This window comes from Cebus imitator, unplaced genomic scaffold, assembly GCF_001604975.1.
Source record: "Cebus imitator isolate Cc_AM_T3 unplaced genomic scaffold, Cebus_imitator-1.0 Scaffold239, whole genome shotgun sequence".
NCBI classification, from domain to species: domain Eukaryota; kingdom Metazoa; phylum Chordata; class Mammalia; order Primates; family Cebidae; genus Cebus; species Cebus imitator.
This window is the reverse complement of record NW_016107554.1, coordinates 640,512-664,463: the sequence shown is the minus strand read 5'-3', so window position 1 is coordinate 664,463 and position 23,952 is coordinate 640,512. Positions and strand designations below refer to the sequence as shown.

At 37.3% G+C, this 23,952-nt stretch overlaps 1 protein-coding gene across 7 annotated transcripts in view; it reads left to right on the top strand.

Annotated features, from left to right (window-relative positions):
• Positions 1–23,952, top strand: part of NEK10 (NIMA related kinase 10) — a 247,454-nt gene that overhangs the window by 158,309 nt on the left and 65,193 nt on the right. For all 7 annotated transcript variants that reach the window (XM_017498233.2, XM_017498232.2, XM_017498230.2 and 4 more), the window contains one exon: positions 6,653–6,866. In XM_017498233.2, the coding sequence (XP_017353722.1) occupies positions 6,653–6,866 (214 nt within the window). The remainder of the gene's footprint in view (positions 1–6,652; positions 6,867–23,952) is intronic.

Here is a 23,952-nt window from a genome sequence, read left to right as displayed (position 1 = left end):
ATATATACCATATTTTCCTTATTTAGTCTAGAATTCATGGGCATTTAGGTTGATTCCATGCCTTTGCTATTGTGAATAGTGCTGCAATGAACATATGTGTGTATGTGTTTTTATGATAGAATGATTTATATTCTTTAGTTATATACCCAGAAATGGGATTGCTGGGTTGAATGGTAGTTCTAGTTTTATGTCTTTGGGGAATCACTACACATCGTTTTCCACAATGGTAGAACTAATTTACACTCCCACCAACAGTGCATACATGTTCCTTTTTCACTGCAACTTCTCTAGCATCTGTTATTTTTTGACTTTTTAACAATAGCCATTCTAACGGGTATTAAATGGTATCTCACTGTGGTTTTGATTTGCATTTCTCTAATGATCAATAATGTTGAGCTTTACTTCATGTTTGTTGGCTGCCTGTCTTCTTTTGTAAAGTGTCTGTTCAAGTTCTTTGCCCACTTTTTAATGGGGTTGTTTTCTCTTGTAAATTTGCTTAAGTTCCTTATGGATGCTGGCTATTAGACCTTTGTCAGGTGCATGGTTTGCAAAAATTTTCTTCTGTTCTGTAGGTTGTCTGTTTACTCTGTTGATAGCATCCTTTGGTGTGCAGAAACTCTTTAGTTTAATTAAATCTCACTTGTCAATTTTTGCTTTTGGTGTCTTTGTCATGAAATTTTGCCTGTGCCTATTTCTGAATGGTATTGCCTAGGTTGTCTTCCAGAGTTTTTATAGTTTTGGATTTCACATTTAGGTCTTTAATCTGTCTTGAGTTGGGTTTTGTATATGGGGTTCAGTTCAGATTTTTGTAAAGGGTTCAGTTTCAGTTTTCTGCATACGGCTAGTCAGTTATCCCAGCACCATTTATAACATAGGGAATCCTTTCCCCATTGCTTGTTTTGTCATGTTTGTTGAAGGTATGCAGGCTTATTTCTGGGTTCTCTATTCTGTTCCATTGGTCTATGTGTCTGTTTTTGTATCAATACCATGCTCTTTTGGTTACTGTAGCCCTGTAGTATAGTTTGAAGTCAGGTAGCGTGATGACTCCAGCTTTATTCTTTTTGCTTAGGATTGCTTTGGCTATTCAGGCTCTTCTTTGGTTCCATGTAAATTAATTTTTTTTTTAATTCTGTGAAGAATGTCTTTGGTAGTTTGATAAGAAAAGCATTGACCCTATTGAATACTGCTTTGGGCAGTATTGTCATTTTAATGATATTGATTTTTCCTGTCTGTGAGCATGGGATATTTTTCCATTTGTTTGCATCATCTCTGATTTCTTTGAGCAGTGTTTTCTAGTTCTCTTTGTAAAGCTCTTTACTTCCCTTTTTAGCTGTATTCCTAGGTATTTTATTCTTTTTGTGGCAATTGTGAATGGGATTGCTTTCCTAATTTGGCTCTTGGCTTGACCCACAGCCGACATTATAGAGAATGGTCAAGGGCTGGAAGCATTTCCCTTGAAAATCAGCACAAGATTAATAATACTTCAATATAGTATTGAAAGTACTGGCCAAAGCAGTCAGGCAAGGGAAAGAAAGGGCATCCAAATAGGAAGAGAGGAAGTCAAACTATCCCTGTTTACAGATGACGTGATCCTCTATCTAGAAAACCCCATAGTCTTGGCTCAGAAGCTCCTTAAGTTGATAAACAACTTCAGGAAAGTTGCAGGATACAAAATCAATGTGCAAAAATCACTAGCATTTCTATACAACAACAGTGAAGCTGAGACCTACAGTCTTATGAGCCTCAGGCTCTGAAGACAGGCCTACCTGGGGCTAAGACATGTAAACTGCAGACTCTAAAAAGTGATTTGAGGCCAGGCATGGTGGCTCACACCTGTAATCCCAGCACTTTGGGAGGCCGAGGCAGGTGGATGACCTGAGGTCAGAAGTTTGAGACCAGCCCGGCCAACATGGTGAAACCCCGTCTCTACTAAAACTACAGAAATTAGCCAGACATGGTGGCGTGTGCCTGTAATCTCAGCTACTTGGGAGGAGGAGTAGCTGAGGCAGGAGAATCACCTGAACCTGGGAGGTGGTGGTTGCAGTGAGCCAAGATTGAGCCATTACACTGGCAACAAGAGCAAAACTCCATCTCAATAAATAAATAAATAAATAGATAAATAAATAAATAAAAATAAAGGCTAGGTGCAGTGGCTCACGCCTGTAATCCCAGCACTCTGGGAGGCTGAGGTGGGTGGATCACCTGAAGTTGGGAGTCCTGACCAACATGGAGAAACCCCATCTCTACTAAAAAATACAAAAGTAGCCAGTTGTGCTGCTGCATGCCTGTAATCAGAGCTACTTGGGAGGCTGAGTCAGGAGAATTGCTTCAACCAGTAGGCAGAGGTTGTGGTGAGCCAAGATCATGCCAATGCACTCCAGCCTGGGCAACAAGAGCAAAACTTCATCAAAAAAAAAAAAAAAAAGAAAAGAAAAATTGCCCTCCCCAACCAAAAAAAAAGAAATAAAATTTACAAAAACAAAGAGAGATTTGACCATTATTCCTGCATCCCTGTTTTCTCATCGAGTAGAGTGAGAATCATAATAGTACCATCTCATTAGGTGGATGTGATGATTACACAAAGTGACATGCGAATCACTCAGCAAAGGGTTTGGTGAGAGGTAAACACCTGGGCAGTTTTGGCAATCACCGTTGCTAATATTATGGGAGATGAGACAGACCTGTCTTTAAATCATTTGACCTCCACAAATACTGGATCATGCCCTGTTGCTAATGAATCCAGACAAATATATTTAAACTGCTCACCTCTATGATTTGTTTCTGTTTTCTGTCATTTTTGGGAAAGTACCTTAAAAATTGACAGTCTTCAGAGGTGTCAAGACAAAAGTACCATATTTGCTCATTTAATTTCTCCTTTTAGTAGGTTTTTGAGTGCCACAAAGGGCGAGGGAGGGGTAGCACAGAGACCAAGGTACAGAGATATTGCTCTGATTTTGTGATTCTGGGCAAACAGGACTGTAAATCTCTTCTGAGACTAATAGACACTGGCTATGGCTACCTGGGCCTCTTGGGGTTAACATGCTAGTAGGGGAGTCAGATAAAAAAACTAGAGTGTAAAAGTTTAGACTATTACCAGGTTCTGGAGTCAACTGGATTCTAATTCCCCCTCTTCCATTCAATTTAACTTTCCTGAGGCCCAATTTTCTCATCTGTGATGTGTGTGTAGCAATAGTAATTACTTCATGGGCTTGTTTTAAAGCTTAAATAAGATAATGCTTCTGATGCACTTACAGTACCCAGCAAGTGGTAAGCACTCAATAAAATTATGTATTATTTTTAATAATAATATATTATTTACAGAATGAATTATATAAAGCAAATTGTGATAAATGTGATGAAGAGGGGGCAATGAGAGATTACAGAAGGACCTATCTTACTCTGGGAATTTGGGAAGAGTTTCTCTGAAGAAAGGACATGTAATCTGAGACCTGAACAATCAATAACTCTCAAATAGTAAGCAAAATGGATAACGCGTTTTAGAGACCAGTGTCAGTAAAGGCTTTGCTGACGGAAAGAGCTTCTTAATTTGAGGCTGCTTTTAATTTAAAATACGAAGATGACATAATAAGTTAGAGCTGACAATTCAATTTTATATCTGACAATAAATTAAGATTGCAGGGTGCATTCAACAAATTTATTTTCATTTAAAGTTATTTAAGACTCCTCATTGTCTGGGTTTACATTCCAAATAAAGCTTTATCTTTAGAAAATTTGACATAAAACTGAAATCAATCATATACAATTGCATATTTAATTTGCTTTGGATTTTTAGCATTATAAAATTAAGTTCTGAAAGAATTAGGGAACAAACTCAAATTTCCTATTTTCTTAGTTTCCTATTTTCTTAAAGCAATGATGCAAGGGACACATAAAGGCAAAAGTGTTCTTAATGATCATTTATGACTCAGCAAAAGATCAGGCTCAGAGCCAATCTTTAGTAATTTGATAGAGCCTTTGAAATAGAAGACAGCTCTTAACAGAAACGTTTATTATAATCATTCTTAAACTATATATTATCTCCAGTCATATATATCTTCTTTCCTTTGTTTTAATATCTTCTCATTTTAATTTTTCACATCCTTGTGAAGCAGAGCTCACACAGTTTGCATTTGTAATGTGCAGCCTTTTTCCTTTTTCCTGTTTGCTCATGTGGTATACAAGCACATTTGATATTGAAACTTGTCTTTCCTAGCAGGCTTTCAAATTGGGAGAATAACTTAGCAGCCCTGAGGAGTTTGGGGTAGAAAATAAATATATATTTTTTGTTCTGCTCAGTACCATCATTACTATTTTTACCTACCAATATACTATTAAGAGAATATTGTCTATTTACTTTTTAAAAAGGAAGAACATTTCCTTTTATGCACAAATTATTCTACTAAAATAATTGCATTATTTTTCTCTCACTGTGCCTGGTTGCGTAAGCTGCCTGGTGCTTTGCTTCAGAAGCAGGCATGAGGACTAACAAAGTTAATATTTTCAGCTCGCTCCAAGGACAAATGGATCTTTATATTTTTCATCCCTTTCAATTCTTTGTTTCTTTGCACATGACATGAATGCAATTGAACAAGGTATGCTTCTAATTCTTTCCATCTGGCCTCTCAGAGCAGAGTGGGGACAAAGTAGATGAGGTGAGAAGAACATCCCCAATTTTTTCTAGGACCAGATTTTATGCTTATGTGTTTACAGAACCATTGGCAGACAATCTTTAGCATGTACTATTACCCTGATTCAGTTGCTGTTAAGAATGCACATGTACCCCAGAACCTAAAGTACAAAATATATATATATATATGAAAAATTTCTCTTAAATACTTAAGCAAGGAGTCATTTCAGAGCAATGAGACTCTCCTGGAACTTCTGATGGGAAATGTTCCTGCGAATCCAAAAGTCTATGGCCACATATTTTGGGTTATGGGCGGGCAAACGTTTTAGATGTTAGGCTGAGTTTGTTTGTGGATTTATTCGTTGATTCGTTCATTCATCTGCTGAATACCTATCAGGACTCAGATTCCATTGTACATGCTGGGGAGATCATAGTGAAGAGGATACCTGTCCCTCTTCTCAATAAGTTTCCAGTCTAGTGGTAAAACAGACCATTATAATAAAATAATTACAATAGTTTTAAGTATGTACGTGCAAATGGTGCAAAGAGAATGTACAAAAGGGGCTCAGGATATCCATCTGAGGGCAGTCCAAAAGTCTTCTTAATGGAGCCTGGAAAAAGAGTGGGATTTTGGCAAGAATATAAGAGATGATGTCTAGGAAAGACAAGCTATCACTAGAAAAAAAAAAAAAAAAAAAAGCAGAGAGAATAAAATAAGCAAAGAAAATGGGGCATAGAAGAGACAGGTACTGTTTGGGGAAGTGCAGGTAGCAGCACTGGATGTGTTTCCGGAGGAGGGGAAACAGTGGAGGAAGGAAAGGACCAGTTCGAGAGAGACCTTGTTTAGGTTCTGGGAATTTTAATTTTATCCCACTGGGCCATGAGAACTATTGAAGAATTTTGAGTAGAGAAATAATGTAGTCAGATGTAGGAATATTATTCAGTTAGCAGTTTACAGTACAGACCGGAGGTAGACAAGAAATGAGTGTGTTATTTAGGAGACTCAGTAATCCAAGCAAGTGATGTTGTAATAGGCAAATAACTGTGGGATTACAGGGGAAGGATATAGATTCAAGAAATATTTAGAAGGTAGAAGTCACAGGACTTGGTGTTTGTTAAATGAAGGAAGGGATGGAGGATACATAAAAGTGTGGATTTTCTTTTCGATTTATTCAAATTTACAATGTGTGTGGACTTCCCAGAGATTACCTTATTCAAACACCATACCAGTTTAAGGAAGTAGATACTCTAATTATCCCATTTGACTGGTGGGCTATCTGAGACTTAGAAGCTATGTAACTTGCCTGAGATCTGACCTAATAAATGGTGAATGAGGTTTTAAACCCCAGCAAAATGATCCAGAGCCTAAATGCTGAATTATGATGCTAAACTGCATCTTGTGTTCTCTCTGTTACGTTCTCATCATGTGTTCTCACTTTTCTAGTGATGGCAAATACAGGACCAGGAGTAGCCTTGGGCAAGGAGATGACTATATGCCAGGAGAACAGAGGTCATTTCCGTTCCCCTGTACCACCATATGTGAACTATATAATTTGTAAAACTAGCTTATGTTGCTATTTATTATTTTTTAAAAAGCTCAGCTGATAATTCAGCTGCTAATATTACCTTGAAGCAGCTTAAACATCTGCAGTCTAAGAATTTAGAATATCGTCACTAATAAAAGTCTTGATACTGGCCTTTTTTTTTCACCTGCCAGTTAGTTGCCAGTGATTTCAGAAAGCAGCCAACCAGTGCAGGAGAAGATGGTCCCATCTGCCCATCCTGAGTGCATCTTCATGCCGAGCCTGAAACCCTTACCTTCCAGCCTAAGAGCAAAGAGGACAATGCTGCCTCCCCTTTCTTTCCTTAAGCTTTCTAAATGCCTTTTGAGAAGTCTTGGACTCAAAGCTGTGCTTGATATCCATCTTATCTCAGGTTATCTTAGGTGAAAATACCATACCCTCCACACTCTGTGGCCTGCTCTCAAATTGACCAGAGTGTTATAATTAGCTTATCTTCTCTTAGGTGCCTCACTCCTGATGCGGAAGCTCGTCCAGATATTGTAGAAGTCAGTTCGATGATATCAGATGTCATGATGAAATATTTAGACAACTTATCTACATCTCAGTTGTCTTTGGAGAAGAAGCTGGAACGGGAACGAAGACGCACACAAAGGTATTTTATGGAAGCCAACCGGAACGCCGTCACATGTCACCATGAGCTGGCTCTGCTATCTCACGTAAGTGTAAATATTTCAATTAGAGTTCATGATATATCTTAATGAGCTGTCTGAAGTTGTTCATGCTTGTTTTAAAGAACAGTCATCGAGAGTTAGAAAAATAGTTACATGCAATATTTCAGTATTATATAGTTACATATTTATTTCCACTTTTGTATCTTATAAATTAGATAATTCAATATAACTAACCTTCCTAAGAATGAATCCATAATTTATTGTATATTGAAAAAAATCAGAGGTATCACAAAATTCTCTTAGCAAAGTTTAAGTTATAGTCTTGTAAAATTAGCAATGGATGCTTATGTTAAAGTTTTTCAGCAATCTGACTGCAACTTTTGGGAATATGGATGAAAATGTTATGAGTTAATTCAGAGAAGGAAATAACATTTGTCTTTAAAATTTTTCATATTGGTCTTGGCAATTGCTTTCATTGCCATTTGTGGTATTAATAATGTTGCCATGCTTCAAATCAGAATATGTATTTTTATTTTTCTTGCCAAGAATCTTTAGATTTTTTAAATATTTAAGTATATTTCTGAACATTGCTTGGAAAAGCGATGCCAAAGCTACAAATGTCCACACAAGTGATGGTGCTGGTGATGCTCTTGTTGCTGTCTCTTATTTTCTTTCTTCTGCGTCTTTGTTGCAATCGTGATCTGTTGTTTGCTCATATTCTGGGCCTCTACCCAGTGACAATCTGGTAAGAAGCCTTTCATCCCAGTAAATGCTCACTTTTTTTCTGTCCTGGGGGTGGGCCCACGGCAATAGGATCATAAAGCTCTTTCTTAGGGTACCTGGTCATCAAATTCCCTCTTAGGTTTAAGGATCCTAAGAACCTGCTCCAACTCAGCTGTGAAAGTTACGTAAGAAGTTGGTCTCAAAGAGACAGTTCTGATTTCTTGAGTAACAGTGTTTCCGGTGAGCTCCTTTCTGAAAATAAGGGAAGTACTACTGTTTAGTGGATTTGTCTTAAGGTACTTGGAATCCAGAAGTACCTTAAGTTTTCATTTGGGAAGGAAAGTCTTTCATCTTCATTGCCTTAAATGCTGAGCCCAGCTGTAATTTTGCAGAACATTCCATGATGATTATTTAAGTTATATGTTTATGTAAAGGAACAGATAACTTGAAGTTATAGCCCTCGCTGAACACTGTTAAATCTCAAAGACAGGGAGTTAGAGCTCACTTTGCTTGTTATTTCACCGCCTGACTTCATAGTAATTAGACAACAATGAGAAACACATCATTCTATGTATGTCATGTTGCATTCTAAATAGAGTGTTCCTAGTAGACTAAAATGCATGAGATTTAGCTATTCCTATATATCTTAGGTATTTGGGGCCATCTATTATTAAGTTCTGCACTGCAAGCTACTTAGCTGATTTCCACTAGTATATGAAAGTGTCATTTCATATTAGATTCATGTGGCTGATGTGGGCTGAGAGGTATTAGTTTGCAATCTAAGAGAAGAAATTGTTATCTTTAGCAAAACACCTTGAGAAGGACCATTACTTATCTATTTATTTATACTTCTCAGCTTAAAAAATTCTTTATTATGGAAAATTTCAAACATTAATAAAAGCAAAGATTTCTTCCCATACCCATCACAGCTTCAACAGTTAGCTGTTCAGGGCTACTCCTTTATCAACTCCATTCCCACCTACTTCCTGCTTTCCCCAGATTATTTCAAAGTAAATCCCTGATATCATATCATTTCCTCTATCAGTATTTCCATTGTATTTGGGGAGTCATTTTAACTGTAGAAATCTAGCTCTCAGGCTATCTCCAGGTAAAATAAAAGGAGAGCTCTGAAGCCAAGGGAGAGATTTTAATGTTCTGGAAGTTGTGTACTCATCTGTAAATTAAGGAGTGGGGGATATTATCTTCCTCAGAGGGTAGTGGGATAAATGAGCTAATGTGTTTGAATATATTGTGTGACTTTAAAAGTGGCATAAATTGTAAGATAGCATCAATTATATAAAATGAGCATAGCTTTTGTTAGAAGAATAGTTTGTTGATGGAACTTGTTAATCTAGTGCTAACCTGTCCAAGTAGTCTCTACATTAAATCCATATATGAGGCATGCAGTTAATGCATATGTATTAGCATCTGCTGCTAGCCAGCCTTATTGCCCTCACTGAGCATTCAGACTTTTGTGGACCATAGAGAAATGCTTTACTTCGAAGCAAAGTTTATATTCCTGCTTTAAATAGTCATACAATACATTCTTCTTTCGTACTATTTGAAGTGTACTGATATTTTTCTATTTCAAGGTTAACCAAATGTTAACTAAAAGGAAAAAAAAAATGCGGCTTTATTAAAGAAGCAAGAAGAAAGTAAGATTGCATTTCGTTGAAAGACAGCATGCAGTTAATTGGCATTATTCTCACTGGGGACCAATTATTATTTTTAAAAACTTACATCTACACCACTGCTGTGAGAAAAATTGTAGGTGTAAAATTTTATGACTCTTTTTTTCATAAACAGTATTATGATGGTCTCATTTCAAATGTAGTGGAATGTTCTCCCAGAGCAGTTAATATCAATAATGCAGTTTCACAATCCAATGATAAATGGTAGTCAAGGGAAAGAGAAATTAGTGGGTTCAGTAGAACTTTGTGAATTCCCAGCACCAATAAGGAGATCCACTGTGAATTACTGAAATTTTGCAAATTAGTGGGTAAGCAAACAATTGATAAGAAACATTAAAGGCTGCTATTTCATGGGGAAGTATTCTATTTACTTTCATATTCTAGTCTATTCTTAATTATGGCAATTTTTATAATGGGCTACAAAAGATAAGCACTAATATATATTTTGGAAGGCCAGGAAAGTCTTCACTAAAAAGTTGTCTGTGTACTCTGGTTTACCCACTATGAAAGTGAAGCGAGACTTGCCTTTTGAAGAATGTTTTCTGATTCTTATAATTTAAAATAAGAGATCATAAGGAGAGCATAGAATTGAGAATAAGAATCACACAGAGTAAAAGGAAGTAAAATTTTAATTTAGATGTGTAAGAATTAGGTATTGTCATATAGAGGGTGTTGTGGCATCATAATAGTCGAAATCGTGATCATGTTTTGGCACTGTACAAGGGTGGTGAACACAGAGAATCATTACCCCTTAGATCTTACATCCCAGGCAGAAAAATCAATTCAAGACATTTCTGAAAAGTCTGCTGCTTAGATCTTTACCAACAAATACAGTAACGGATATTAATGAAATTCAGCCTGACAAAACCTGGAGAATCAATGGAAAACTGCAATTCCATTAGAATTATTGGGATTTTGTAGACACAGCTTTAGACTAATATTTAAATGGGTGGATAAAAGCATATTTCTACATGTACAAACGGAGCAGAATGGAGTGTTCCAGGAAGACTGAAGAGTAATCATGAGAGAAGTGTGCTCTCGGTATGAGACTTGTGGGAATCACAACTTCTTCCAGTGATGTTTGACAGGAAGTTTATCTTCACCACCCCTATTTAAAGGCTGAATGATGATTTCCTTTCACTAGTTTAGTAAGCTTGTTCAGTTTTGAGAACTGCTTTCACATCTTTAACACAAGGAGAGAGATTGAAAATGCCTATAGTTTATAATTAATAATGAAGGAACAAGGATTTGTTGGATGTCTTCTGAATGTAAGGCATTATGCTTGGTATAATGAAGTTTATAAAAAATTGTAAACAATGACCCCAGTGGTGATGTGGCTGATAATCTACTTGGCAAGACAAGGTAGAAGTGCATATGCAGGAGGAACTTTTTAATGATTCCAAAAAGTGTGGGTAAATAAATGAGATAAGGGAGGGAAATGAAAAAATGAGGCCCAGGGAGGCTCTCAGAGCCAAATGAAGGGAGGGTCTTCATAACTAGATAAGAAAGTCACTTCTGGATGAAAAAGAATAACATAAGAGCTGAAACTCCAGCTCAGCTCACTTTAAACTAAGAATCAAACTCAGAAATGGAATTGTTTTATGTTTTAATTGCACAAGGAAAGGGAAACCAGGAGAAGTTAAAAAACTTATCGAAGGTCATCTATCTAGTTAGGGACAGCCCCAGGACCGAAAGTTGGGTCTGCTGATTTACAACGCATGTTTTTATATGTGTAGTTTGAAAAACCTGGGAAAGTAGGCTGGAGCTAGGTGATGGGTGTTTGTGAATACCTCATTAAGGTGTTTGAACTCAATCGTGTGGGCAATGTGGACTGAAACTTTGAATTTCTTTTTTTTTCCCGTTTATTTTATTGCATTTTAGATTTGGGGGTACATGTGAAGAACATGCAAGATTGTTGCATAGGTGCACACGTGGCAGTGTGATTTGCTGCGTTCCTCCCCATCACCTACATCTGGCATCTCTCCCCAACTCCCCACCCCCCACTGTCCCTCCCCTATTTCCCCCTAACTGACCCTAGTGTGTAGTGCTCCCCTCCCTGTGTCCATGTGTTCTCATTGTTCCACACCCGCCTATGAGTGAGAACATGCAGTGTTTGATCTTCTGCTCTTCTGTCAGTTTGCTGAGATTGATGGTTTTCGAAATACCTAATAACCAAGGTGCCAAACTAAAGCATAATTATTTCTTATTGCACATACCTGCTTTTAAAATGTTTCCCCCCCCACAATGTTTTCCATTATACTCCTCTGTCTTGGTTTCTGTCTTCTCTCATTGAATAATCTTCCTCATTTTCTCTACCAACCCTGGCCTTTTAACCTAGATGTTCTGCCTCTTTTGAGTGGTTTCCCTTGAGTGGTTTCCCTCTTGTCCCATGGTATTTCATTTTACATGAATTTGCGTAAAAATTGGTGTACAAGATGGAAACTTTATTTTCTACAATTATATTTCATTTTGTTTTGAACCCCTGTTTGTACTGGTAGCAGAAAATGGTAGCAATAGTCAGGATCAATTATATCAGTCTCTTTTTGTCTAAATGTTTCTTTATCATCCCAAGGGTTCTCTTCTCCATTTCCTCCTCCCAAGATGGCAGCATAGTACAGGAGAAAGCTTAAGCATCCCTATGTTGTTGGGAGAGGGTCAGGGACTCTCTGGTCTTCTTCTTTTTAAAATTTTTTTAAATTGCATTTTAGGTTTTGGGGTACATGTGAAGAACATGCAAGATAGTTGCATAGGTACACACATGGCAGTGTGATTTGCTGCCTTCCTCCCCGTCACCTATATCTGGCATGTCTCCCCATGCTATCTCTCCCCAACTCCCCACCCACCGTCCCTCCCCTATTTCTGGTCTTCTGTTGGCCCCTGCTGAACTTAGATGAAATGAACCTTGTGAATTTGGGATGCTGACATCTGTCCTTATTAAATGTTTATGGCATCTGTAACTCATGACCGTTTTTCTTATCATGGTTTAAGCCCAAGGAATTACCCATGATGCCTCACCTTCCACTTTGGGGTTTCTATTCCTGATCCTCTGAGGCCTGTTTGTGACTCTTCTTGGCATTCTTAGTTTAAGCAGCCTGCCCTGTGGCCCTGAGTGCAGTGATGGCCAGGTGAACTCACCAGCCAGCCCCAGAGCTGTCTTCTACATGGGCACAAGACACATGGGTGCTTTGGATTCCCATCCACACCACATACAGCCCATGCGGACCTCACTGGGACTAGGGGACACTATCTCAGCCCCATCAGCTCCAGTGCCTTCTTCATCCTTTTCTATTGCTCTATCCCAGGTGCCTGCAGTTCAATTATTCATTCAACAAGTATTTACTGAGTGTGTAATAGGTGTCAGGCACTATATGTACAAGGTATACCACAGTGAACAAAATAGACAAGGCCTCTGCTGTCATGGGCCTTATGTCTACATTGTTATGATTATCATGAAGTGTCTTCAAAGCTCCCAGTCTTTTCTGTCTGCACCCCAGTTTCCCCCTCAAACTGTCTGTGTATCTTCATCAACAGCCCAACTCTAATCCCAAGGCTGAAATCTGCTGGAGTGTATGTGAGAAGAAAAACAAGGATGATTGCACCTGCTCTCTGATTTTTCTCTTCTTTCTGGTAGGCTCTTACTTTGAGCTAGAGAAGAAATTTCCAGTTCCTACCTTTCTGCCAGAAGCTACTCTTGCATCTATCACATCCTTCTTTTTCTCTGGGTATTCTTTTCCCCATCTTCTCCTGGATCTAGACACCTCAGCCTCATAACCTCATCTTAGTAGTAGAAGAAAGGAGCTCTGGAGAAGCGCACACATTTTCTGAGAAGGCAAAATATGTTGGGATGTGTTTCACAACATAATTTCCACACCTGTTTGCTGGAGATCACCAAGGCTGCCTGTCTGATTTCAGTCTCTCCTTTGTGCCAGACCTATATTTTGAACCCAACACTCACCTGCATGTCTGACAGGTACTTATGCTTGGCAGGTCCACGGTGAATGGATTCTCCTTCCTTGACTCAGTCATGTTCTATCTCCTCATATCACCTTAATTGGAACGTTGACATCTTCAATTCACTGTCTCTGAAATCCTATATTCATTTTGTTAGCAAGCTCCGCTAATTCTGTCTTTGAAATGTCTGACAAATCCATCTTATCCTTTCAGTTCTCATTCTCATTATTTTGCATTGGATCATGGCGAGATCCAACTTTCTTGTCTCTAGTTTCTTCCTCACCTCTACCAAGTGATTCAGTCAGTATACCACCTCTGCCCTAGGTGCCATTAAGCAACGTGTGTACTTGAGGGCTGGGGTAGGGTGGGATAATTGTTGTGTATTACTGTTAGCAGCCAGAGATGCCGATAATATATATGACATTTCTGCACAAAATGTGTGAAACAGAAGCAGCAGTAGATACATATTCAGATATTTATTGCAAGGAAATGGCTTACGTGATTGTGGGGACTGACGGGGCAAGTGCAAAGTCCATAGGGATGGTTGGCAGGAGGGGCAGGCTGGAAATCTCGGTTGTGGGCTGAAGCTGTTGTCCACGGGCTGAGTCTTTTCCTCATCTCAGAGATGCCTCAGCTCCACTTTGGAGACCTGCCAGCTGATTAGGTCAGTTCCATCCAGATTATCCGGGATCATCTCCCTCCCTTCTCCATCCTCCACATTCCTACCCAAACTATTTTTCAAACAAACACATCTGATCTTGGTAAATTATTTCATGCTTGTGGTAAGTAAATGCTCATGTAGTGAGTCCTAGAATTTTTCTCTAAGCTTTTGGTGAATCTAAAACAAGATTCCTATGATAATTTGATATTGCCAAAGAGTCAAAATATGATATACATAAGTGTCATCTTAAATTCTATCTACTTCAGAGGACAAAGCTGGTAGAACACTTATTAGGAAAGATTATTTTTTAAACTCACCAACTGTTCATAATTTCACTTCTTTGTTACAAAATTCTTATTGTAGTTTTCTAATATAATCTATGATTTTTAGCAGATGTTGATAGACTTATAGTTTTCATAAATTCTCAGATGTCTCTAAAGTTGATCACGTGAGAATTGAAAAGCTATGTAAGCATCTGGATTCTCATTTTCTTAATGCAAATTTTAAAATGTGCTATTTATTTATCTGGGTTGCTTTATTTTTATTATACCATATGTCATTTACAATTGCTGAGCACACCACTAAAGGAATGTGTCTGCAATCCTCTGCTAGGAGATTAAATTAAGCCATGTAGAAAATGATGTATTTTAAAAGACAATATTTTTGTGAACATCTTTGCTTTTATTGTCTGATTAATTGTCGACTGAATTTCCCCTAAGGCTGTGAAAATGCAACAAGTAATGATGTGGGAAGAGAAGTATCAGGAAAAATCATGACTTGTTTTGGAAATGTTCTACGCTTATTACGTTTTATGAAAATAAAGCAATGCCTTATAGGCTCCCTCACAAATACAGACACAATTCTCACATCCACACTATAATTCTCTCTTTTTTTATGGACATATAATTTACATGTAGTAAAAGGTACACATCTTTAAGTGCCTAGTTCTATAGCTTTTGGCACAAGTGTAACATCTACCCAAACAAGAATCAGAACATTTATCTCATCTCAGAATGTTCCCTTATGCCTCTTTCTATACAATTCTCTGCCCCAGGACAAAGACTGGTGATTTCTGTCACTCTAAATTACTTTTGCCTGTTGTTTGACTTCATTTAAATCAAACACATGTGCTCTTTAGTGGCTGGCTTCTTTTCCATGACAAAATATCTATGATATTTACCCATGTGGTGTGTATTAGTAATTTGTTCATATTGCTAGGCAGTATTAAATTATATGGCTACACCATAATTTGTTTATCTTCCTTCTGTTGATGAACGCTTATGTTGTTTCCAGATTTGAAGTTCATAAGACTGTTGAAAACATATATACAAAAAGACCTATACAAAAGTGTTTGTAACTCTTTTCTCTCTTTTTTTTGAGACGGAGTTTCGCTCTTGTTACCCAGACTGGAGTGCAATGGCACGATCTCAGCTCACCGCAACCTCCGCCTCCTGGGTTCAGGCAATTCTCCTGCCTCAGCCTCCTGAGTAGCTGGGATTACAGGCACGTGCCACCATGCCCAGCTAATTTTTTGTAGTTTTAGCAGAGACGGGGTTTCACCATGTTGACCAGAATGGTCTTGATCTCTTGACCTCGTGATCCACCCGCCTCAGCCTCTCAAAGTGCTGGGAAAGACCTAGAAATAGAATTTCAGGGTCATAGCTAGCTGTATGTTTAACTGTTAAAGAAACTACCAAATAGTTCTTCCACGTCCTTGCCAATATTTGGTATTGTTAGTATTTTTGATTTTAGCTTTTGTAGAGTAATATTTCTTTCTGGTTTTAGTTTACATTTATGATCAATGATGTTGAGCACATTTATGTTTGTTTGATTTTTAGCTATTTATATATCTTTGTGTGTGTGTGTGTGTGTGTGTGTATGTGTTAAATGTCTGTTCAAATCTTTGCTTGTGATTTTATTGGATTACCTGTCTCTTTTTGTTGATTTGTAGGAGCTCTGTAATATATGCCAGATAACGAGCCTATTATCAAGCATATGTATGGCAAACATTTTGTACAGTCTATGGCTTGACTATTTATTTTATTAATGTCTTTTTTGATGAAAAGAAAATTTTAATTTTTATAAAGACTTATTAATGTAGTTGTTTGTGGTAGTCAGTGCTTTTTGCCTCTTTTAAATAAAATTGTTGCTTTCCCCAAGTTTGCAAAAATAAGATCTTTTATATTTTTGTAAACATTTTAGACCTATGATCTCTTCTGATTTAATTCTGTGTATAGAATAATGAGGAGATTGACTTTTTTTTTCCATTTGAGTATCTAATTTTGCCATCATCACTTCTTTAAATGTCTAGTCTTTTCCCATTGATTTTGCTAAGCATCTTTATCGAAAATTGCTTGACAATGTATTTACAGATATATTTTCTTTTTCTTTTTTGTCTGTAGATTTTTTCATTTTAAATTTTAAAGTTTTAATTATTATGGGCACATAATAGTTGTACATATTTATGGTATACATGTGAAAATTTGATACATGCATAAAATGTATAATGATCAAATCAAGGTAATTGGGATATCAATCACCGCCAACATTTATCATTTCTTTGTGTGGAAACATTCCAATTCCATTCATTTAGTTATTTGGAAATATACAACAAATTATCGTTAGCTATGGCCATTCTATTTTGCTACCAAACACTAGATCTTATTCCTTTTATCTAAGTGTATTTTTGTACTCAACCATCTCCTTTTTATATCCCCTCTCCTCTACTGTTCTCAGCCTCTGGTAACCATTATTCCACTCTCTATCTCCATGAATTCAATATATATATATACATTATATATATATATATACATACACATAATATATATATATATATACATTATATATATATATTATATATATATACACATAATATATATATATATTATATATATATATATATATAATATATATATATATTTTTTTCTTTTTGAGATGGAGTTTCACTCTTGTTGCCCAGGCTGGAGTGCAGTGGTGTCATCTCGGCCCAATGCAACCTCTGCCTCCTGGGTTCAAGCAATTCTCCTGCCTCAGCCTCCTGAGTAGCTGTGACTACAGGAATGTGCCCCAGCTAATTTTTTATTTTTAGTAGTGATGGAGTTTCTCCATATTGCTCAGGCTGGTCCTGAACTCCCGATCTCAGGGAGCCCACCTGCCTCTGCCTCCCAAAGTGCTGGGATTACAGGTGTGAGCCTTTTTTTTTTGAGACAAAGTCTCACTCTGTTGCTGGGCTGGAGTGCAGTGGCATGACCTCAACTCACTGCAACCTCTGCCTCCCAAGTTCAAGCACTTCTTCTGCCTCAACCTCCCTAGTAGCTGGAACTACAGGTGCATGCCACCATGCACAGCTAAGTTTTGTATTTTTAGTAGATATGGGGTTTCACCATGTTGGCCAGGATGGTCTTGATATCTTGACCTCATGATCTGCCCACCTTAGCCTCTGAAAATGCTGGGATAATGGGCATAAGCCACTGCACCCAGCCTGAATTTAATATTTCTTAGCTCCCACATATGAGTAGGAACACTTCGTATTCCTCTTTCTGTTCATGGCTTATTTCACTTAACATAATGTTCTTCAGTTCCATCCATGTTATTGAAAATTACAAGAGTTCATTCTTTTTTTAAGACTGAAAAAATATCCCATTTCTTTATTCATTCATCTGTTGATCTACTTAATCATACGTTGATTCTAAATGTTGGCTGTTGTGAATAGTGCTGTAATAGAAATGAGCATGCAGATATCTCTTCAACATATTGCCTTCTTTTCTTTTGGATAAATACCTAGTAATGAGATTGCTGAATCATACTGTATTTCTATTTTTAGTTTTTAAAGGCATCTGCCTACTATTCATCATGGTGGCTGTACTCATTTACATTCCCACCAACAGTGTGTGAGCATTCCCCTTTCTTGCAGATCTATTTCTGAACTCTATTGTGTTTTATGGATGATATGTCTCTTCTTAGGCCAATACCACACTGTTTTGATTACTGTAACTTTAAAAAAATGTTTTATTTTTAATTGGTAAAAATTGTATATATTGTATACAACCTGACATCTTGAATATATATACACATTGTTGAATGGCTCAATTGAGTTAATTAACATATGCATTACCTCACATAGTATCATTTTTGTGCTGAGAACACTTAAAATCCAGTCTCAGTAGATTTCAAGAATACAATATATTGTTATTAAGTACAGTAATCATGCTGTACAATAGATCTCTTGAACTTACCCTCCCATCTAACTGGAACTCTGTATCTTTTGATATTATAGCTTTTTAAGAAGTCTCAAAACAAGTTGTATAAGTCCTGCAACTTTGTTGTTCTTTGTCAAGTTTGATTTGGTTATTCTAGGTCTGTTGTATTTCGTTATTAATTTTAGAATAAGTTTGTCAATTTCTTCTAAAAAATCATACCTACAATTTTATTTTTACCCTTTGTTTTAACATGGAGAATCTTGGCAACATTTTAAAAAATCAATCTTTTATTTTACTCATTCAACAAAATTTATTAAGCGCTTACTCTTTCCTGGGGTCTATTTCAGTGTTCTCCTGATATAATAGTGAACAAAACAGCCACAGACTCCCTCCTTCATAGTGAGGGAAGACAAATAATAGATAAATAAAACTAGATTTAGGTGCTATGGACAAAAATAAAAAGAAGACAAGGTAATAGAAAGTGATTGTAGATACAGGGAGAAAGGCTATTTTAAATAGGGATGTCTGGGAAGGGCTTTATAATTACATGACAGTTGAACAGAGACCTGAATACAGTTAACCTTTAAACAATGTGGGTTTGAACTGCACAAATCCACTTATACTTGAATTTTCTTCTTCCCCTGCTACCCCTGAGACAGCAAAACCAGTCCCTCCTCTTGCTCTTCCTTGTCTTCAGACTACTCAATATGAAGATGACGAAGATGAAGATCTTTATGATGACCCACTTCCACGTAATGAATAGTAAATATAATTTATCTTCTTTGTGATTTTCTTAACAAGCTAGGGAAAAGAAAATGTTAAGAAAATCACAAGGAAGAGAAACTATATTTACTATAACATATGACATAGAAAGTATGTATTCATTGTTTATGTTATTGGTAAGGCTTCTAGTCAGCAGTAGGCCATTAGTAGTTAAGTTTTTGGAAAGTTAAAAGTTATATGTAGATTTTTGACTGCATGAGGGGTTGGTGCCTCTTACCCCCATGTTGTCAAGGGTCAGCTGTACATTAAAGGGATGAGCTCTGCAAATATCTGAAGGCACAACATTGATTATTCTCTATACGTTGTTTCTTTTCTTTTCTTTCTTTCTTACTTTTTTTTTTTTTTTGAGATAAAGTCTCATTTTGTCACCCAGAATGGAGTGCAGTGGCATGATCTTGGCTGATTGCAACCTCCACCTCCCAGGTTCAAGCAATTCTCCTGCCTCAGCCTCCTGAATAGCTGGGATCACAGGCATGCCTGCCCACCACCATGCCTGGCTAATTTTTATATTTTTAGTAGAGATGGGGTTTCACCATTTGTCCAGGCTGGTGTCAAACTCTTGACCTCAAATGATCCACCCGCTTTGGCTTCCCAAAGTGCTGGGATTACAGGCATGAGCTACCATACCAGGCCCTCCCTCCCTCCCTCCCTCCCTCCTTCCCTCCTTTTCTCTCTCTCTCTCTCTCTTCTTCCTTCCTTCCTTTCTTTCTTCCTTCCTTCCTTTCTTTCTTCCTTCCTTTCTTCCTTTCTTTCTTCCTTCCTTCTTTCCTTCCTTCCATCCTTCCTTTTTCTTGAGAGAGAGTCTTGCTCTATTGCCCAGGCTGGAGTTCAGTAGTGCGATCTTGAGTCAGTGCAATCTCTGCCTCCCAGGTTTAAGCAATTCTCGTGCCTCAGCCTCCTGAGTAGCTGGGATTACAGGTGTCCGCCACCGTGTCTGGCTAATTTTTGTATTTTTAGTAGAGACAAGGTTTTACCTTGTTGGCCAGGCTGGTCTCAAACTCCTGACCTCAACTGATCTGCCTGCCTCAACCTCCTGAAGTGCTAGGATTACAGGTGTGAACCACCATGCCCAGCCCCATTGTTTCTTTTAAATGTTAAATAGAATGACCTAATTCTGGCCTTATTTGAAATGCTTTTGAATATATTAGTATATACATTTAGTACTATTGGCATGGTAGTCTGCAGTCTTGGAAAACATGGTGGTCAGTTTTGTGATGGACCACATCTGTATTCTTAACAATGCTAATTTCAGCTTATGACATTGTTTTTCTTTTCCTCTTTATTGGTGTTATTCCTTCTAGAAAACCTGTATTTGAGTTAAAAGTGATAGAAAATCCATTCATTTCTGATACAGTAGTACTTTAGTTATGGGATAACAGTGAAACATTTTCAACCATAGTAAATTTGATACTGGATTTTTAGATTGAATTATAATGACCAATTTATTTCCTAATTTATTTAATTTAATCACAGTTCGTTAATATATTATAGTGCTTTTAAAAAGTTCTAATTAGGTAGTATAATAATAATATCATAACTATATCATGACAATAAAATTTTTAGCTTTGTATAAATATTTTTGTTAAGAAGTTCAAAATAAATAAGATCCAACCTAAAGAGAATGTTTTTCTTTATTATATAATCCATGTAAATTACTTGTTTTTAAGGTCCCAAAACATCAGTTTTTCTGGTTTAAATTTATCTATTGCTCTCTTAACTATACGTGGTGAATGAGAGAAGGGAAATTCTTCAGGATTCCCTGATGAAAATAGACGATATTATCATCCAAATCATTTTGGGAGACCTGGACACAGTGGTGTTCCTCTTTAGTCCCAGCTACTCAGAAGACCAAGGCAGGATGATTTCTCAAGCCCAGGAGTTTGAGACCAGCCTGGGCAACAGAGTGAGACCCTGTCTCTAAAGAAAGAAACAAAAACTAACTTTCAGGATAAAAGACTGAAATTTCCATCTACCACTGGGTTGAGGGTAGGGACCAGGCTCCAGGCTTATTTCATCAGCCCACTTCCCTGATGTGGCAAAGCCAAGTCTTCCATATCCTATCTCACCACTAAAGTGAGCAGTTCAATTAGCTATGGTCTAGTCCACAACGGCCCTTAATCATCTGACCACACTGGCTGATTTTTAAAGATACACCTTAAAATTCAGGAACTAAGTTTTTAGGGACTAATAGTATGCAGTCAATGATGACCTGCCTCTTATTTTGAATTTTCTTTGTGCAATCATCCATGAAAAACATAGAATGCGGTTTGCCACTGATAAAAGATCACCTCAGCTGGATGAATTTCAAGCACGTCGTAGCACTAAATTGATATATTTAAGGGAACAGTTTATTAACAAAACAAATGGAAGAAACTGGGAAAAAATATACCTAATAGAATATGAGTATTTCAGAACACAAAGAAATAGTGCATTTTTTAGAATTCCAAAGTAAAACATCTATAGGATATAGCTGGTGTTATGCTTTATATTTATTTGTTTCCTGATTTTCCTTCTCTCCTTATAAAACTAACATTCTGGCAATTTTAGAAATTGCACTGGTTTAATAAAATAGATGCTCTTAATTCTTTTCTTACTGTAGCAGTTAATTTGGGTAATGTCAGTCTGTTACTGTTGGAATTGCTATTCAACTGAAAATGTATTATGATCTGCTGCACACATAAAAATATTACATTATTATGTGCAAAACCGAGCTAAACATAATCGTGCCTATACGAGTGTGGTGGCAGGAAGCGTCTTCTATAATGGTAGTGATTTCCATATCAGTGATAATTTTATTGTCTGATTTGCATTGTATTCTCCTTGCTGCCATATTGATATCCAGAATGCGTCTGTCCGTTCCTAGGATAGATGCATGCAGATACCAAAAAAAATCTAGTTAACTCCCTCTCCTACTCCTTGAAAAAATCTTAATAATTAGAAAGTAAAAAAGATGATAGCAGCCAAATTCTGTCCCCAAAAGCTTTGTCTTTTTTTTCCCCCTAAATCCCTTTAATAGGTTAATGTACTTGCTGAATGTGTCTTCTGAGAACAACTTAATGGCTCAACTATTTATTGAGCCTTTGTTATGCGTAAGGCATTGTGCAAAGCACTGAAGGATTTAAAAGGAACTAAAGTGCCCCCAGTTCTTCAAGGAACAGTTTTATAAAGAGGTGGCTACTCAAATACTCACAGTGAAAAACTCCAGAAATCACAGTAGGGAAAATGTGTGGCATGTGATTTATGGCAAGCTCAAAAATTAGAGCAACATTTTTGAAGGAAAAACTGCTGTAAGAGATTGCTATAAAAAGATAAATTTTAAACCAATACAAAGTACCCGTTCTATATTATCATATTTTCTATGCATATAGAGTCTGAAAAAGCACCTCTCTCTGATTATAAATTCCCCTTTATCAGAATTTATGCAAACAATTACCCGTGGATGAATTTTTGGCAGTTACAAGTGACTATTGATTTATGACCCAACTGGTTCTTGGGTTTTGGTTGCAAGTCCAGCCTCCTTAAATCTCGAATTGCCTTTTTCAATGGGAACTCCAGCTTCTCCCAGCTCTTCATTTGTTCAAAGAAAAATGTTTTTCTCTGATGTTTTATCCATGCCTCTTCTTAAGAGAAACAAAGCCTTTGCTAAAGTTTTGCCAGTTTTAGAGATATTCGAATTCCAGCATCTTAATTGCAACAACAGAATAAAAAGTTTTCTCAATTCAAAAATTCTCCTTCATTTTTTTTTTAACCTTGGTAACATTGACACATCTTGGGTATAAAGTCCTTAAAAGGTTGCAGATACCAGTTATGGTCTTTAGGACAGGGTAGAAGATGATTTACGTAGAATAAAAAGTTCATGAGAAGGAAAAGGCCCTGAATTGGGTTTTCATTTCTATGTACATTTCTAATGATTTCAGTTGAGGACAGTTAGAAGAAGAAGGGCTCTGTGGTTTGGGACAGAGAAAGGAGGTAGGCATAGAAGTTGAGTTGGTTTTGCAACAAAGTTTTGGGCCTTAGAAGCAGTTCCTGGATTTGGTATCAGGGGTTGGGTGTGGGCAGAGCTGAGGCTGGCCTTAGAAGCCGCACAGTAGCCTTAGGCAGTGGAGAAATTTCTGAGGAGCACATATCTTTTGCCAGAGAGCGGCTGAAGCGTTTCCCATCTCAGGTTGTAAATTAGCCAACGAGGGTGGACCTCAGAAGCAGAAATTCACAACTCAAGAGTCATAAAACAGCCTTTGAATATTGAATGTACTAATTATGGAAAAATCAAAGTTAAAATACTCCTTCGCCTGCAAATTAGCTTCAACAAAGAAAGAAGCTTGATGACATGTTGAAGAATCACTGAAAAGAATCTCAGGGAAAAGAAAGAATAAACAGCAATTGATCAGACAGTTTGCAATGCACAAATGTGTTTTATATTTTTAAATCTTCTCATCTTACTTACAGAACATAAACATATGAAAGCTTGCAGAGGTTTACCTCTGACTCTAGTTAACCATAAGGTCTCAGATTTTCTTCATCTGCAAATTCTATTATTTTGGAGTTTTTAGACACTTGTGCATTGAAGCTGTAAAATTTAAAAAAACACATAAATCTGAAATAAGTAAGTCTGTCTCTCAAATGGGCATCATCGGAGCTTTTTAGTCAAGAAGTGCTAGGTAATTTGTGACTAAATCATCTTGGACACAATTCATAGAGGGAATTCTTTCCCCTTCAGTAAATGCACCTTTTTCTTTCTTCTTACACTCTCCACCTGTCACCCTTTCCTCCCTCATGGCCTTTCTTTGTCGTTTTGTCTACCTAATCTGTAGCTTTGCTTTGTCAGCACTGTTTAGCCCCACAGTGGAAGAAGGCTCTTCACACTTGCTGCAAATGGTGCCACAGAATGAACATCCGAGGTTTTGAGAATTGCTTGGGTAAAGAAACAAGTGGTACTTTTTTCACTGATTCATAGTCATTCCTTCTACACTGTCTTTTTCTTAGAAAAATGAAAACTGGCTGGGTGGGGTGGCTCACGCCTGTAATCCCAGCACTTTGGGAGGCCAAGTTGAGTGGATCACCTGAGGTCGGGAGTTTGAGACCAGCCTGACCAACATGGAGAAACCCTGTCTCTACTAAAAATA